At 27.3% G+C, this 13,763-nt stretch overlaps 3 protein-coding genes across 8 annotated transcripts; 2 read left to right on the forward strand and 1 right to left on the reverse strand.

Moving 5' to 3' along the window:
* Positions 1-1,213, forward strand: LOC126844683 (uncharacterized). Its single transcript, XM_050583057.1, has 2 exons — positions 1-145; positions 214-1,213. Exon 2 carries the CDS (start codon positions 325-327, stop codon positions 1,036-1,038), a length of 714 nt encoding a protein of 237 aa, XP_050439014.1. The 5' UTR covers positions 1-145; positions 214-324; the 3' UTR covers positions 1,039-1,213.
* A 349-nt stretch (positions 1,214-1,562) lies between these two features.
* On the reverse strand, positions 1,563-7,197 carry LOC126844682 (denticleless protein homolog B). 6 transcript variants are annotated; one of them, XM_050583053.1, is made up of 10 exons: positions 6,795-7,196; positions 6,304-6,516; positions 6,030-6,215; positions 5,824-5,931; positions 4,306-4,414; positions 4,029-4,243; positions 3,882-3,941; positions 3,712-3,818; positions 3,087-3,261; positions 1,563-1,860 (listed from the first exon to the last, which is right to left on the reverse strand). In XM_050583053.1, the coding sequence occupies exons 1-10, from the start codon at positions 6,847-6,849 to the stop codon at positions 1,619-1,621; spliced, it is 1,470 nt and encodes a 489-aa protein (XP_050439010.1). In that variant the 5' UTR covers positions 6,850-7,196; the 3' UTR covers positions 1,563-1,618. The 6 variants fall into 6 exon arrangements, with proteins under 6 accessions (XP_050439010.1, XP_050439009.1, XP_050439011.1 ...); XM_050583052.1 differs by having other exon boundaries at positions 3,712-3,941; positions 6,795-6,980; positions 7,062-7,189; XM_050583054.1 differs by having other exon boundaries at positions 3,712-3,941; positions 6,030-6,149.
* A 196-nt stretch (positions 7,198-7,393) lies between these two features.
* Positions 7,394-13,709, forward strand: LOC126844219 (protein O-mannosyl-transferase 2). The gene is made up of 17 exons (XM_050582229.1): positions 7,394-7,618; positions 8,340-8,429; positions 8,992-9,076; positions 9,146-9,250; positions 9,335-9,443; positions 9,529-9,637; positions 9,713-9,875; positions 9,942-10,131; positions 10,507-10,616; positions 11,445-11,657; positions 11,779-11,930; positions 12,028-12,116; positions 12,557-12,705; positions 12,780-12,930; positions 13,000-13,140; positions 13,243-13,354; positions 13,431-13,709. The coding sequence occupies exons 1-17, from the start codon at positions 7,560-7,562 to the stop codon at positions 13,534-13,536; spliced, it is 2,133 nt and encodes a 710-aa protein (XP_050438186.1). The 5' UTR covers positions 7,394-7,559; the 3' UTR covers positions 13,537-13,709.
* Positions 13,710-13,763: the final 54 nt, after the last annotated feature.

Consider the following 13,763-nt stretch of genomic DNA (forward strand, 5'->3'; position numbering starts at 1 on the left):
AAATATATTATCACGCTCAAGTCTATATAATTATCGTTTTGGAATTAAAATTAAATAGTACGTTCTTTTACTTTAGTCTATATTAAATTCGTGTTTATAACATATTCGAAAAAATCACTATTTTTTTTCTTCAGAAAAACTAGCTGTAAGTTTGCTTAAAATAAATTTATCATTATTTTTTTTTTAATTTTAACCTCTATATATTGTTGGTAGGAAGTTTGTTTGGACATTTTGAACCTGTTATTTGGTACGAGTAAAAACAGTTAAAAGTACAGCAGTGCATCAAGAAATATATGAGTATTGCATTAATTATATTGTGATAAAATGTCACAAATATCTTATGCAGCCGCACTCTCTAAAAATATTGTGAAAACTCCTGTGGATCTTAAAAAAATGCCAGCTGAAAAGATATTGTTTGTGATTGATGCATATACGTTGACCCAAATGGATATTAATTTTGGTCCATCAAGTATTGATGCTATATCAAGCTTAAAAATTATTGAACGGGCCTACAAATACTTCGCTTTGATGAAAAATCGTTATCAAAGTAACCAATTTGCCATTTGTTTGTTAACACCACTTTCATATAATATGGTACTGGACTTTACTTCAGACATAAAAGTTATAATAAAAGAACTTACATTATTATCAAACTCATTATTCATAAATGAAGATGTTGCGGCTTACGATTTTGGACCGTTTTTAACTTTTGTTGCAAAGTTAAGAACTTCACACAAAGATTCTGTTTTTAGAGTTTTAATGTCATACAATAGAGACGACTGTTTACCTATCATAGATGTGTTAGATGAAAACACATTTAGTACTTTTTGTTCACCAAATTTTTTTTTTGATATAATTTACATATGTGGTAATAATATTAAAATAGATGAAATGGCTCAAACTATATATGGAAAACTAGCAGTACTATGCAATCCATTGTCTTATAAAGTTTGTGTTCAACGTAAGCCAATGGCTATAATGAATGGTCTTTCATCCCTCTTACCACATCCACACGTTCGAGTACTTCATTCTTCATAAAATGTATGTTATATTTAAAGTTCACCACTATTTGTCTGAAATCGATATTTAAAAAAATAATGAATGTTTAACATAATCTTGTAAATTTGTTTTTATTCTTCAATTTGTATATGTTAAATTGTTAAATACATATTAACTATATCGTATATTATAATAAATTATATAACACTAAGAATTATATAGTTTTTTATATTTATATCCAACATAATCAGTATTATTACCATTAACTACAGGTTTTAATGAAATTATAAATAGAGTTCAAAATTTGATTTTGTGAAATACGTGTAAACCAGTCATTGATAATTTGTGTGTTTTAATATTGTAAATAACAGATGTTTAAAAAATATTAATGATTAGAATGATTCATCTTAATTATCACTTTTAGATCCGTCAGCACATACCACACTAAGATTTGAAATGATTTGCTTTAATCAAATAAGCTATAAAGTTAATTTTGTTTACTCTAAATACTAAAGTATTACCAATAGCTTTTAGATATTCTACTTACAAATGTACACATGAAATTATCTATTAAGAAAATTTTTTTTTATATTTATACATAAAAAATGTACAAGTTGGTTTATACACTAGAACTATCATTTTCAAATATTGCTTCTAATTTACTTCGCTTATTATGTGGCATTTCTTTAGTGAAATACTGGTCGATTAAATTATTAGGAGATGATGCCAGACTTTGTTTACGTTTTTTACCAGACGTTGGAGTTTGTTTTTTGGCAACAGGATTCATTTTTTTTGGAGTTTTTTCCAACACTTTTACACTTGGTAACGGATTCCAAGTATCCCAGTCTTTCATATCTTCTTCTAAAAACCGTCAAATAAGATATCTTATTATTTATTAAATATATTTGTTTATTTAAGGGGATTGAAAACGGTTATTAATCAATTTCAACCGTGTAAATTTATTTTCAAATTAATAGATGCAAGGTTCAGGGTATAATTTTTAATTTATACAATTTTTTCTACAAGTAAAAACTAAAAGCCATTTTGTTCTAGACCTAGAGCCTGACAAAATTAATCCTACATAGCTACATAGAATGATTGGATTTTAATACTGTAAAAATAATTTAGCTGATCTACATTTTTCAATTCAATTTTTGAAGAACTGTTTTATTCACTTAAAAAAACCAATGAAGTAAATACTAAAAATTTTTAGAAATTCAAATTGGACTTAAAACACAATTTTAATTGAAATATCAAAAATCGATTCCCACAATAACCTGGAAACCTTTTTTCTAAATTATAAACTCAAATATTTTTACAGAATTGAAATCGGACCATCTAGGTAGGCGTAATTTTCTCAGGCTTTTAGGTCTAAACCGTCCAAAAAAAAAAAAACCGACTGCTTTCAATTCCCTTAAGACATTTTTTTTAAAAATTATACTTTTATTATTCATTAAGTAAAAAAACAATCGTAATTGTATAGATATTCTAACATCTAATTAACAAACATCACACTGTTTTGTCAAATCTACATCAACATTTTAAGTAATGTATAAAAAAATATTGTTAGTAGATTTTTAAGTTTTAAACTGTTGTCTATAAATCATATAAGTAATTTGTAAATAAATTTTTAGAGACTCATTTCTCGAATTTTATTTTTAAAGAATGTATTTCTTTTAACTAATTAATGTTATAAAAACAAATCTCATTAATTACTAAAAATGTAATCACCGTTAAAACATTAGTTCAGTTTTATTATTTGCTTTTGTTGTTTTATTCCCAAATCTCGATTTTTGTTAAACTAAACCCTCAACTAAGTACATTGTAAATATATTTTGTATAATTGTACGGCAACAGCCTAACGACCCGTCCCAGACAGCGAATTTGTCTATAAACCGTCATCTTATGATTGCAGCGTTGAGCCTTAAGGCTTAAAAGCCTGATTTTACGAATCTAAAATTTAATATTATTGGTAAATTGTAATTTGCTAGAGTAAAAACCATCAATATAATTAATTTTGATACATTTGTTACGAATGTCTTAATACTAGTAAAATACTATACAGTGAGTACTTATAAATAACATACCTGTTTGTAGTTTAATAGATTCTAAAAGTTTAATAGGAACAGTACGGTTATTTGAAGACAATAACTTTGATTTATGTGCTGATGTCTTAGTAAATCTCATTGATAAAGATTTATTATTACACTGAGAATTGGATGTTGACCAAATTAGGGGCATTGAATCAGCGCTTGCAGCAAACTATAAAAATATAATAAGAAAATTAAAATGAATATACAATTTAATATCATGGTGCATAAGGCCAGAACATCTAAACATTTAACGTAATGTTTTAGTACACACGAGCAACATATGTTATATTAAATAAATGTATATAAAAAAATATTCCCAATAAGTTAAGACTCAATAGATTGTCATCATAAAAGTTCTATTAATAATTAGTAGTCTACTTATACTAATGAGTAATATTATTCTTCCCAAGTGCATACATACTAATATTTAATTCATGACATTGGAAAAAGCAAATCTTGTAAGGGTATATATATATTTTTTTTTTAGCAAGTGGAGGTCAAATTCAAAGTCTATTTAGACTTAAGTCTCAAGTAAGGTACCTTACATTTATGATTTGGCCTGATGTAATACAAAAGTCTAATTTTACTAACGTTAAATAGAATTTGATTTTATAACTACCTTAAGACAAGCATTATCAGCACACCAGTCTGAGTTACTGAACTCAGCTTTTGAATCTGTTGGATCATCCATTATAGCATATACGGGTTTCTCTATGTATGGAAAATCTGTAAGCCATATAACACCATTTTGCTCTTTGCAACCACTAAATAAATATCGGCCATCATTACTTATACTAATTTTGGAGTAGCATGTTTCATCTTCGTGTCCAGAATACTTGCAAATTAAATCTAAAAAAATACAAATCATAATTTATGATAAAACAAAAATTTTAATTTGCCTTTGGTGGTATTTTTAGTCATTATTATTATTATTACCTGTATTAGTAGTACTATCCAATGGATAGCAATAAATTACATTGTCAATACCACTTGCGTATAAATGAGTAAGTAAAGGATTAGTTACCATATCTACATAACCTGAGTTTAGAAGTCCATATATATTTTCATGAGAATATTTTAATAATGGGACAGGTTCTATAATTCCTGTAACTTGTCGATAACTTTTTCGTGTATCCCAGACTTTTATATATCTGAAAATCCGATAATAAATTATATAATTATTTTTATTTTTGTTATTATTTTCGGCACTAACGGATCCATGCTGGAACAAGATAACACTGTATGGTCGTTTTTAAATATGACGCAAGATACTCCAACTGCTTTTCTAGATTTCTTTTTTTTTCTTATGAAACAAGGTACAGCTAAATGTTTAATACAATAAAAAAATATTATTACTGGAAATTAATGTATCCTAGTAACTGTACATATTAAAATATTTATTAATCTAAAGAGAAAAATGTAATATTAATTTCTAAGTATGTACTTAATTTAGAGTTGAAATATTTACATACTGTGTAGAAAAATATCCTTAATGCACAAATATGAAATAGCAATTTTAAAATTAGTCCTAATTATTTCCAGAATATACATATAATGTATATCCTGATATTATTAAAAATGAAAAGTACACAGTAGTGTTGTAAAAGTTGCTATTTAGCAGGCAAAATTATGATTATAAACACTTTTTATAAGTATACTTTTAACTTTTTTTGATCAAATAAATGTTCAGTGTAAAACTTGTATATTATACTAAAAACATATCTTTATAAAACATAAATGAAGGTTGGTTAAATCTCAACACCAAACTTAACAGAATAAAAAACAATATACGACTATGGCAAAACCCTGGACTCACCAGAAAAGGAAAAATAGTGATTAACAGTCTTTGAATAGGTCACACGCGATGCATGTGGCGTACCTCTAACAATCTCCCACATACTCACAGAATGCCAAAAATATGAAAATTACCGCAATTAAATCAAGCCTTAGCATCAAACACTCAAGATATAACGAACTTAATATGTTTTCTTAAAAAAATCGAACTGTATAGTAAAATATAAAATTTTCATGTATTAACCTTAGCTGCTGATGTAAATAAAGACCAATAAAAAAAAAAAAAAAAAAAAGGTTGGTTATAAAATATTAACGTTTTAAATACTAATTTTGTACCAAAGGAAAAAAGGTTGATTTGATGAAATAAATAATTGAAATGTTATTAATTTTAGATTGATAATACAATTAATATTTATAATTTATATTGTATCTACGGAATAAAGGGTATAAATATTTTTTATTAAACTTTTCAAAATATATGAAATAATTGTTTGTTGGTTGTAACAATTAATAGTCTTCTAAAACACAGAACCAACAATTATATTGATCAAACATTTTACAACTATGAACTAAAATATCACCGTTTACAAACTCAAAAATCCAGCACCAATATGGTCCGTCCCCTATTTCTTGACCTCACTTTGCTGGCTTTTTTAAAAACTACACATTGTTTGTAAAGCCACATTAACCGCCCATACCCAGTGACACACAATATGTACATATTTGTCTACACGTTTGCCCTTCTCTCATGCCCAAAACCAGGTCTGTAACTGTATATAAGTATAATGTACTTAGTAATAATTTCTTAATTATAATAATAGTGTAAACAAAAAATGTATTATTATAACACCAACCGATTTACCTCTGGTGCAGAACAGAACTCTGCACCAAAAGGTAAAAAACCAACTATGTAAACTAAAAAATATAATATTCATACTGTGCGCATTAGGTATTTGATGATCAAAATTTAAAACACTGCTGTTACTATTCCTACGAGCATCCCAAATTTTGATAAAGCCATCTTGACATCCACCACAAAAGACATCTAAACACAGCAATAAGATGAAAAATAAATTATTTCACTACAAATAAATAACAGATTTCAGTACATTTTAACGGTTACAAATTGTGAAATTTATTTACCTGTGCTTCCAGGGCAAAACATAACACTTTTAACTGATGAATTGTAAAAGAATTCTTTTTCCGTAACAAGGTGTCCAGAAGGATCTAAATTACACAACTTTGATGTTTGATCACCACATGCTGTAATTAATTTCATTTTAGGTTCAGCCCATGCAAAATTAAAAATAGCATTATCGTGCACTAAATCTAGTCAATACAAAAATGTAAATATAATTAATGATTATGGCTAATTATTACAAAGAATGATAAAAACTCTTAAATTAAAAAAAATTACTTTTCTTAAATTGTGAGTAAGGAAAATCAGAATGTTTAATAGTATTTTGCACTACTATTTCTCCATGTTCTGTTGAACATGCTAAGATGTGTAAATTGTTTTGATTTCGACTAAATCTACAGGCAAATGTATTTCCAATATCACATAATTTCAAGCTATCAGGAGCACAGTCTAGTTTTTCTATATATAAATCAAATATATTTTTTCTGAAACCTGCAAAAAACGTCTAATTAATTATTAATTTAGTCTTTTAGTGAGCTTAATGCTTAGTTTGTTGTCGAGATTGAAAAAAAATCTAGATAATTCTTATTGTTAACCATTTAATAATTATAAATTAATTATTACTCATAGTCAATAAGTTATTATTTTTTTCTGTTTCAAAATAAAAAAAAATAGTGAGAATTTGGTTAATAACGCCATTCTTAGTAAAATATATCGTATTTAAACCGAGATTAAAGCCTATACTAGGTAAAATATACATAATATCTTACCACCATAACCAAGTAGTCTTTTTTCTAAGCGGATGAGTATGTTAGTTGGATCCATGGCTATGTTAATTAATATATATTATATTCATTAGTCATTAAGTTACATCAATATATTAATATTCAGTTACATCGATTTTGATTGAAATATTATAGCAAACAATCTGACCATTTTAAATTTTCGACCGGGAACTAAATAAATAAATAAATATACGACGATAACGATTCTTATCCATATTAGATTATGTAGAATCATTCATAAGCAAGTAGAACCTGTGACTTGTCGTCATTAACCGTATTTCACTTGCCAAATTAATAATTTGAAACATTTAAATATAATATGTAAAAACAAAATTATATATTGTAAATTTTAATTAATATAAATGTATGTTATTTGTTTTATATTAATTAAATAATAGCATTGTAGACCTTTTGAACTTAAGGCCGAATATGCCAATACCCAATAATACCACAGAACCACAGTAACAGAAAACCCGTTTATCTATAACCGTGCATAGAACAAATAACGAGTTATTCTGTGATAATACTATCAATTTTTCCAATCATAATTTTTGATAATACTTTGTTGACGTTCACACTTCACATACAGAAAAAAAAAATAATACATTATTTTACCGTTACAAATACTCATTGGCAAATAAATTGACAATAATAATTCTTTTAAACGATGAAAAAACATTTTGATAATATGATTGTTTTGTACAAATTCTGCACACTACACAAGATTTAATTTAAATTTATTTATTTATTATGGCATTGTCGAAAACAAAAGCTTCCCAACAAGTCAAAACGACCCAACTTATTACAAAGTAACATTTTTATGTCTTCGAATATTAATTAGATATGTTGTATTTTTTCAATTGTTTCTCTACATGTCTTTTAGGATTTAATTGTTTTAATTACGATTACTTGAATTTTGTTTTTTGTGTAAATTTCTATTTAATACAATTGTGTTGTCTTATTGATGTCCGCCATCATGCAGCAGGCGACGACGTGAATCGCAATTGAAGAACACAGTAGTTTGTGGGATTTCTTTCTTAAGTCAGAATTAGCGGACTTCTATAATTCAATAGCTGTCGACTAGGCCTCCGCGCCTTTCGAGGTCCTTGTTTTTTTTTGCCAGGCACGTGACATGGCTTCCAGAGCCTGCATCCACATTAGCTCGCGGGCGCCGTGCCATGGTTGTCTTGTGCAACGATAATTCTTCAAATTCAAGTAGCTGTAACTTCAAAATTAAGCGTTTCGGCAATTGTTTTTTGCACCATAGTTTTTGGCATCGAAAAACAAATTGATTGAAAAAAAAAAATTTGGGCCTGGGGTGGTATATTCGATTTGTTCCTTTGATTATAATTAAAACCATTCATAGTTTTTAAAAAATCAGATTTGTGTGATCAGTTTTTATGTGTGTCTGTTAAAAATGTAGTATATAAATATATTATACATACATTTATACATAAGTGTAATAAAAAAAATCATATCAAGTTAAAAATTTGTGTGAAACGTTTACTGTACACTTTCATTTGTTATCAGGGATGTATCATGGTGGAGTGCTTTTATGTTGCTGACAGTTTTATCATTTGGTACACGGTTATACAAAATTGATGAGCCTGATCACGTATGGTGAGTTAACAACTTTACTGAGATTCATTATGTTACTTTACTTAACATGTTTCTTATATTTACATTAAAAATATTTTCTGATTACGGACAATATTTCTCCAGCCGCCAGAGGCTTTTCAACAGAATAATTATTATATTGTTAAATTGTTGTTAGGAATAATGCTTAAGTTTAGTATCTATTTCAAACTTTTTTATTCTATTTTTCTAATTACAATAGTTCAGCCCTCAAAAAAGTTTCAAATTTTTAAACCTGAACAAGTAGGACTTAAGATCCCTACTCAAAGATTTATAAAGCAGGACTCGTCTGAGATTTTGTCTGTTAATTTCTCTATGTATATTTTGGACTTAACATATAAAACTCGAGTATTAACTTTTTGCAGTTAAAATAGTTTAGATTTTGAATACAGAATTATATGTATATTTTACTAGAAAAGATGTATGCTTTTAGTTTTAACAATTGGCATATTTTTGTTTAGTTTATGCATTTTTTTTACATAGGAGAAATAATGTTCTTAATTAATGTTAACTTGCTCTAATCAATTATTCTTTTTTTTTTTTTTAGCTGGGATGAAACACATTTTGGAAAAATGGGAAGTTGGTACATTAATAGGACATTCTTCTTTGATGTCCATCCTCCATTAGGAAAAGTATGAGCTAAAAATGTTGTTATATTATTTTTAACTCAACGGAAATATTTGTATATTATTTCCCCATAGATGTTGATTGCTTTATCAGGAGTTTTAACAGGATATAATGGGAGTTTTCCATTTGATAAACCCGGAGACAAATACAATGGAGTTAATTACGTTGGAATGAGAGAGGTCTGTAATAATTCAAAGTGTATTTATAATTTTTTTCATTTTAAACCCTAACATAATTGCTTGAAAATATTGTATTTTTTTTAGTTTTGCGCCATATTAGGTGCTTCATTAGTACCATTCACGTTTGTTTCTATTTGGGAAATGACACATTTATTGAATGCTGCAATTTTGTCATCACTATTTATTCTTTTTGGTAAATATTTCCAATTGTTATTTTATCCTTGATATATATATATATTATAGTTTTATTGTCTGTCCTAATTATTTTGGTTTTGAAGATGTTGGAACTTTGACTTTAACTCAATACATTTTACTTGATCCAATACTTTTGTTCTTCATGTTGGCTTCATTCCTCGGAATAAGTAAATTTCGATCATGTGATTCAAAGTAAGTTGCATTATAGACATTTTTTTTTTTCAATTCTTCTAATTTGTATTGTCTTTTTTTATTCTCTATAAACAGCAGGGAGTTTAATTTTACTTGGTGGTTTTGGCTTATATTTACTGGTATCACGATGGCTTGTTGTATAAGTGTTAAGTTTGTTGGTTTATTTCAAGTTATTTTCATTGGATTAATGACTATTTCTGATCTGTGGACCATACTAGGAAAATTATCAAAACCCATAGTAAAGTATACAAAAAACACCATCTCAAAAGAAATGATTTAAGTTATCTTTAAAAACATGTTTCAGACTTACACAATGAAACATTTTGTAGCAAGATTTATATGTCTTATCATTGTGCCAATATCGGTTTATGTTGGATTTTTTTACATTCATTTAATGGTTCTTAATAAAAGTGGAAATGGTGATGGATTTTATAGTTCTGCATTCCAGTCAAAATTAGAAGGAAATTCATTACACAATGCCAGTATGCCAAAAGGTAAAATTACTAATTGTCAATTATATCAAATGTTTTGAAATAATTTTAGCAGTTTTTTTTTTTTTTTTTTGATATTGTTTAAGTTGTGTAAATGGCTTTTTATATAACAGTGATACAATTATCGAGACAATTAAATCAACATTTTGTTTTCTCTTTAATCATCATTTTTTATTTTCTTAAAGTTCATTTCTATTACCAAGAAAATGTGAAAAGACAGTGTTTAATTAATTGTAATTCTAAATTATTTAAATTTGGTCCATTTGTTTTAGTTTATTAATATGTCTAATAAATATAAGCATAACGCATTTGTAAAGAAAATTAGAAACACATTTATAGTATGTTTTGTTGAATGTATTTATTTTTTGTTGTATATAGAAGTAGCATTTGGATCAATTATAACATTAAAAAATCATAGAACTGGTGGTGGATATTTACATTCTCATTGGCATCTTTATCCAGAGAATGTTGGTGCTAAACAACAACAGGTTAGTGAAAACAATTTTAAGTGTTTAAATGGAACAAATGAACACACTTTTTTTGTGATTTTTATTTTGTCATCTTTTACTGTTTTTACGCTGATTACGAACGTGTCAGATATCGGCGGTCTCATCTAGTTCAAAAATGTTATAGCTATTTGAACTTTGATTTTTTTCACAGTAGATGGTAGCAACGAGAGATGCTTTTTTTCTGACTTTTGAAGAGGAATTTTCTTATAAGCAGCTCCACTTGGTCGATTTTGTTTCATTTTAATGGATTTTAGAATATCTTAATATAATAAATAATATAAAAGGGAGTATGTCAGTTCTTAATATTATCACTTATTACACAAGTAATATACGTCTTCAATATTAATGTTTATAAGCCTGCTTTCTAGTGCCACCACGGTTAATAGATATCTATTTTGAATAAAATGTAGACTAATGACCAGATTGTTGCCTTTGTTCCACAAAAAAAATGTATTAGATGAAATTTGCTGGTCCAGTTAGGACCGTTGCACCTCCCCCTCCCCTAAATTCGACCGTGAATGAAATAAAATGTTAAAGTGCACACTAGCCATTTTCAGCACATAAACACATACATATTTTGGTTGTTTTAAGACCATAAATAAAATTGCAGGCCCTAGTTATCATGATGTCAAGTTATAATTACAAACTGGTTAGACAATTTTTAATATCGAGTGCAAAACTAAACCTGTTTGATCCAGCACTGATTATAATCTTTTTTTTAACATGCTGTGTTTAATGAAATTTATTTAAGACATAAATCGCTATTTAGTTTAGTTATAAAATGATTAATGTGATTTATAAATATAGATAACAACATATGCACATAAAGATGAAAATAATCGTTGGCTTGTAAAATTCTACAATGATGATGAAAATAAAAACAGCAGTACTAATATAAGGTTTGTTAAACATGGAGATATGATTAGACTGGAACATGTGCCCACTAGACGAAATCTACATTCACACCGTGAGCCTGCTCCCATTACAAAAAAACATTATCAAGTTACTGGCTATGGTGAGGTAAGCTACCACCTAACATGGAGGCTAAATAATAATTTGTATCTCCATTTTTTTTTCTACTACAGAAAAATTGTCTTGTATACAATTTACACTTCCATTAACAATTTGTCTATTCATTTAGAATGGTACAGGTGATTATAATGATGTATGGAAGATATTTATCGATGGTGGTTCCGATGGCTCTATAGTATCTGCTGTTATTAGTAAAATTAAATTAGTTCACGTTCTTCAACATTGTGTACTTACTACAACCAACAAACAGTTACCCAAATGGTAGTATATTTTTATTGCAGATCAGCTGTCGTATATGAAAATAAACAATTATTATAAGAGTGTCGCGTGAATTAATTAACGAAAATTCGATTTTTAGGGCATTTGAACAACACGAAGTCACATGTAGTCCAAATTTAAGAGACACAAATTCATTTTGGAATGTTGAAGACCACATAAATTCTAAACGTAAGTTAAATTTTATTATAAAAAATATGTTTGACTGTTTTAGTTTAAAAAAAGGACGTCAGTATTGGTAAAATTGTACTCTGTTGCAAATTTTGAAATTTTCATGTCTTTGCTGTGGCACATAACCGAAAAAAACTGTTTTAATTTAATTTCCCTAAAATCAGAAATATTTTAGCTGCATATAAATTGTTCAATAAAATAAACCAAAATTGACCTGTCCCTTGACCCTAAACATGCCGAACTATGTTCAAACCTACAAGCAATTTGAACTTTTACATCCATCACAACACATTTCCGAAATACACCACATTAGTTCTGATGTATAGGATTAATGTTCTAAATTTTGTTATATTATAATGATACTTGTATCGAATATCTTACATGCTTAATGAATTTAATATTTGTATTTGAAAAAACTATCTTAACTTAATGATTTATAGTTCAAAATGTGAGTTTTGAACTGTATTCACCCAGTTTTCTAGCTAGATTTCTAGAATCTCATGCTGTCATGTTCCAAGGAAATTCCGGCCTTAAACCGAAAGAAGGAGAAGTTACATCCAGACCCTGGCAGTGGCCTGTAAACTACAAGGTTTGTTGTACATTTAAAATGTCAAAAACTAATTCTAAGTACATCATTTTTTATGTAACAATTATCGTTAACAGGGACAATTTTTTTCTGGAAATAACTACAAAATATATTTGCTAGGAAATCCTTTTATTTGGTGGACAAACATAGTAATTATGATATTGTATAACGTGTTATCAATTTCAAAGGCCATCATTGACAAACGAAGGGGAAGATATGAAAAAAATGGTAATATAAAAATAACAAATTATTTTAAATTTGTTTTTTTTTTTTTAACTTAGCATTGTTTGCCTACAGAGTCTGATAATAAGTTATGGGCAACCTGTAATTGGCTTTTTGTTAGCTGGTGTTTACATTACATTCCATTTTATGCTATGGGAAGAGTACTGTACTTTCACCACTATTTTTCAGCGTTTTTATACAGCTCAATGTTAACAGGTCAGTATGATTATAAATCTAATTAATACTGTAAACATTTTTTAAATATTTACACGACTATTTTTGTTATTTCTATGATTAATGTACTGAAATTTCTTAAAGGTGTCAGTCTTAGTTATTTATTGGAAATTATTAAGTCACCCAAACCATCATTTTTACGAAAAACAATGTATGATGTTCTTAATGGAATAATATACTCGTCAGTCGTTTATAGGTAGAGTAAATTATGCAATTCTTTTTTTTTTTTTAATTAACAAAGTTATTTATTTATTTATAATTATTGTTTTTAGTTTTTATCTCTTTTCTCCTCTTGCTTATGGCATGTCCGGAACACCTGCTATAGAACAAAACAGTACTATGTATGGACTACGATGGTTAGACTCGTGGGAATTTTAAATTGTTTTTTAAAATTATTTTTATAAAAAGAAACTGTTCAAATTTTGTATTAGAGTTTATTTTTTTTATAACCGTTTTATAATTTTTGTATCAATTTACATAACGTGCATTATATATTTTAAATTATATACTGTGTTATGGTAAAACAATTTATTAAATATTTTTTATAATTTTTTCAGTTTTGTTTTTATTCTTCAGAGATGTTATTAAAAAGACATTTTTAAAAG

Source organism: Adelges cooleyi, unplaced genomic scaffold, assembly GCF_023614345.1.
Source record: "Adelges cooleyi isolate 19-005CV unplaced genomic scaffold, UGA_ACOO_1.1 ACOO_flye_CR_arks_rails_tigmint_CR_PRNA_651, whole genome shotgun sequence".
In the NCBI taxonomy this organism is placed as follows: Eukaryota; Metazoa; Arthropoda; class Insecta; order Hemiptera; family Adelgidae; genus Adelges; species Adelges cooleyi.

Excerpts from the sequence above, each read along its gene's own strand:
- LOC126844683 (XM_050583057.1), top strand. The coding sequence starts at position 325 with ATGTCACAAATATCTTATGCAGCCGCACTCTCTAAAAATATTGTGAAA.
- LOC126844219 (XM_050582229.1), top strand. The coding sequence starts at position 7,560 with ATGGCATTGTCGAAAACAAAAGCTTCCCAACAAGTCAAAACGACCCAA. Across the intron at positions 11,658-11,778 it reads AAGTTACTGGCTATGGTGAG|AATGGTACAGGTGATTATAA; the intron begins GTAAGCTACCAC and ends CTATTCATTTAG. Across the intron at positions 11,931-12,027 it reads AACAAACAGTTACCCAAATG|GGCATTTGAACAACACGAAG; the intron begins GTAGTATATTTT and ends TTCGATTTTTAG.
- LOC126844682 (XM_050583051.1), bottom strand. The coding sequence starts at position 6,849 with ATGGATCCAACTAACATACTCATCCGCTTAGAAAAAAGACTACTTGGT. Across the intron at positions 5,932-6,029 it reads GTTTTGCCCTGGAAGCACAG|ATGTCTTTTGTGGTGGATGT; the intron begins GTAAATAAATTT and ends TGCTGTGTTTAG. Across the intron at positions 4,415-5,823 it reads TCAAATACCTAATGCGCACA|CTGTACCTTGTTTCATAAGA; the intron begins GTATGAATATTA and ends TTAAACATTTAG.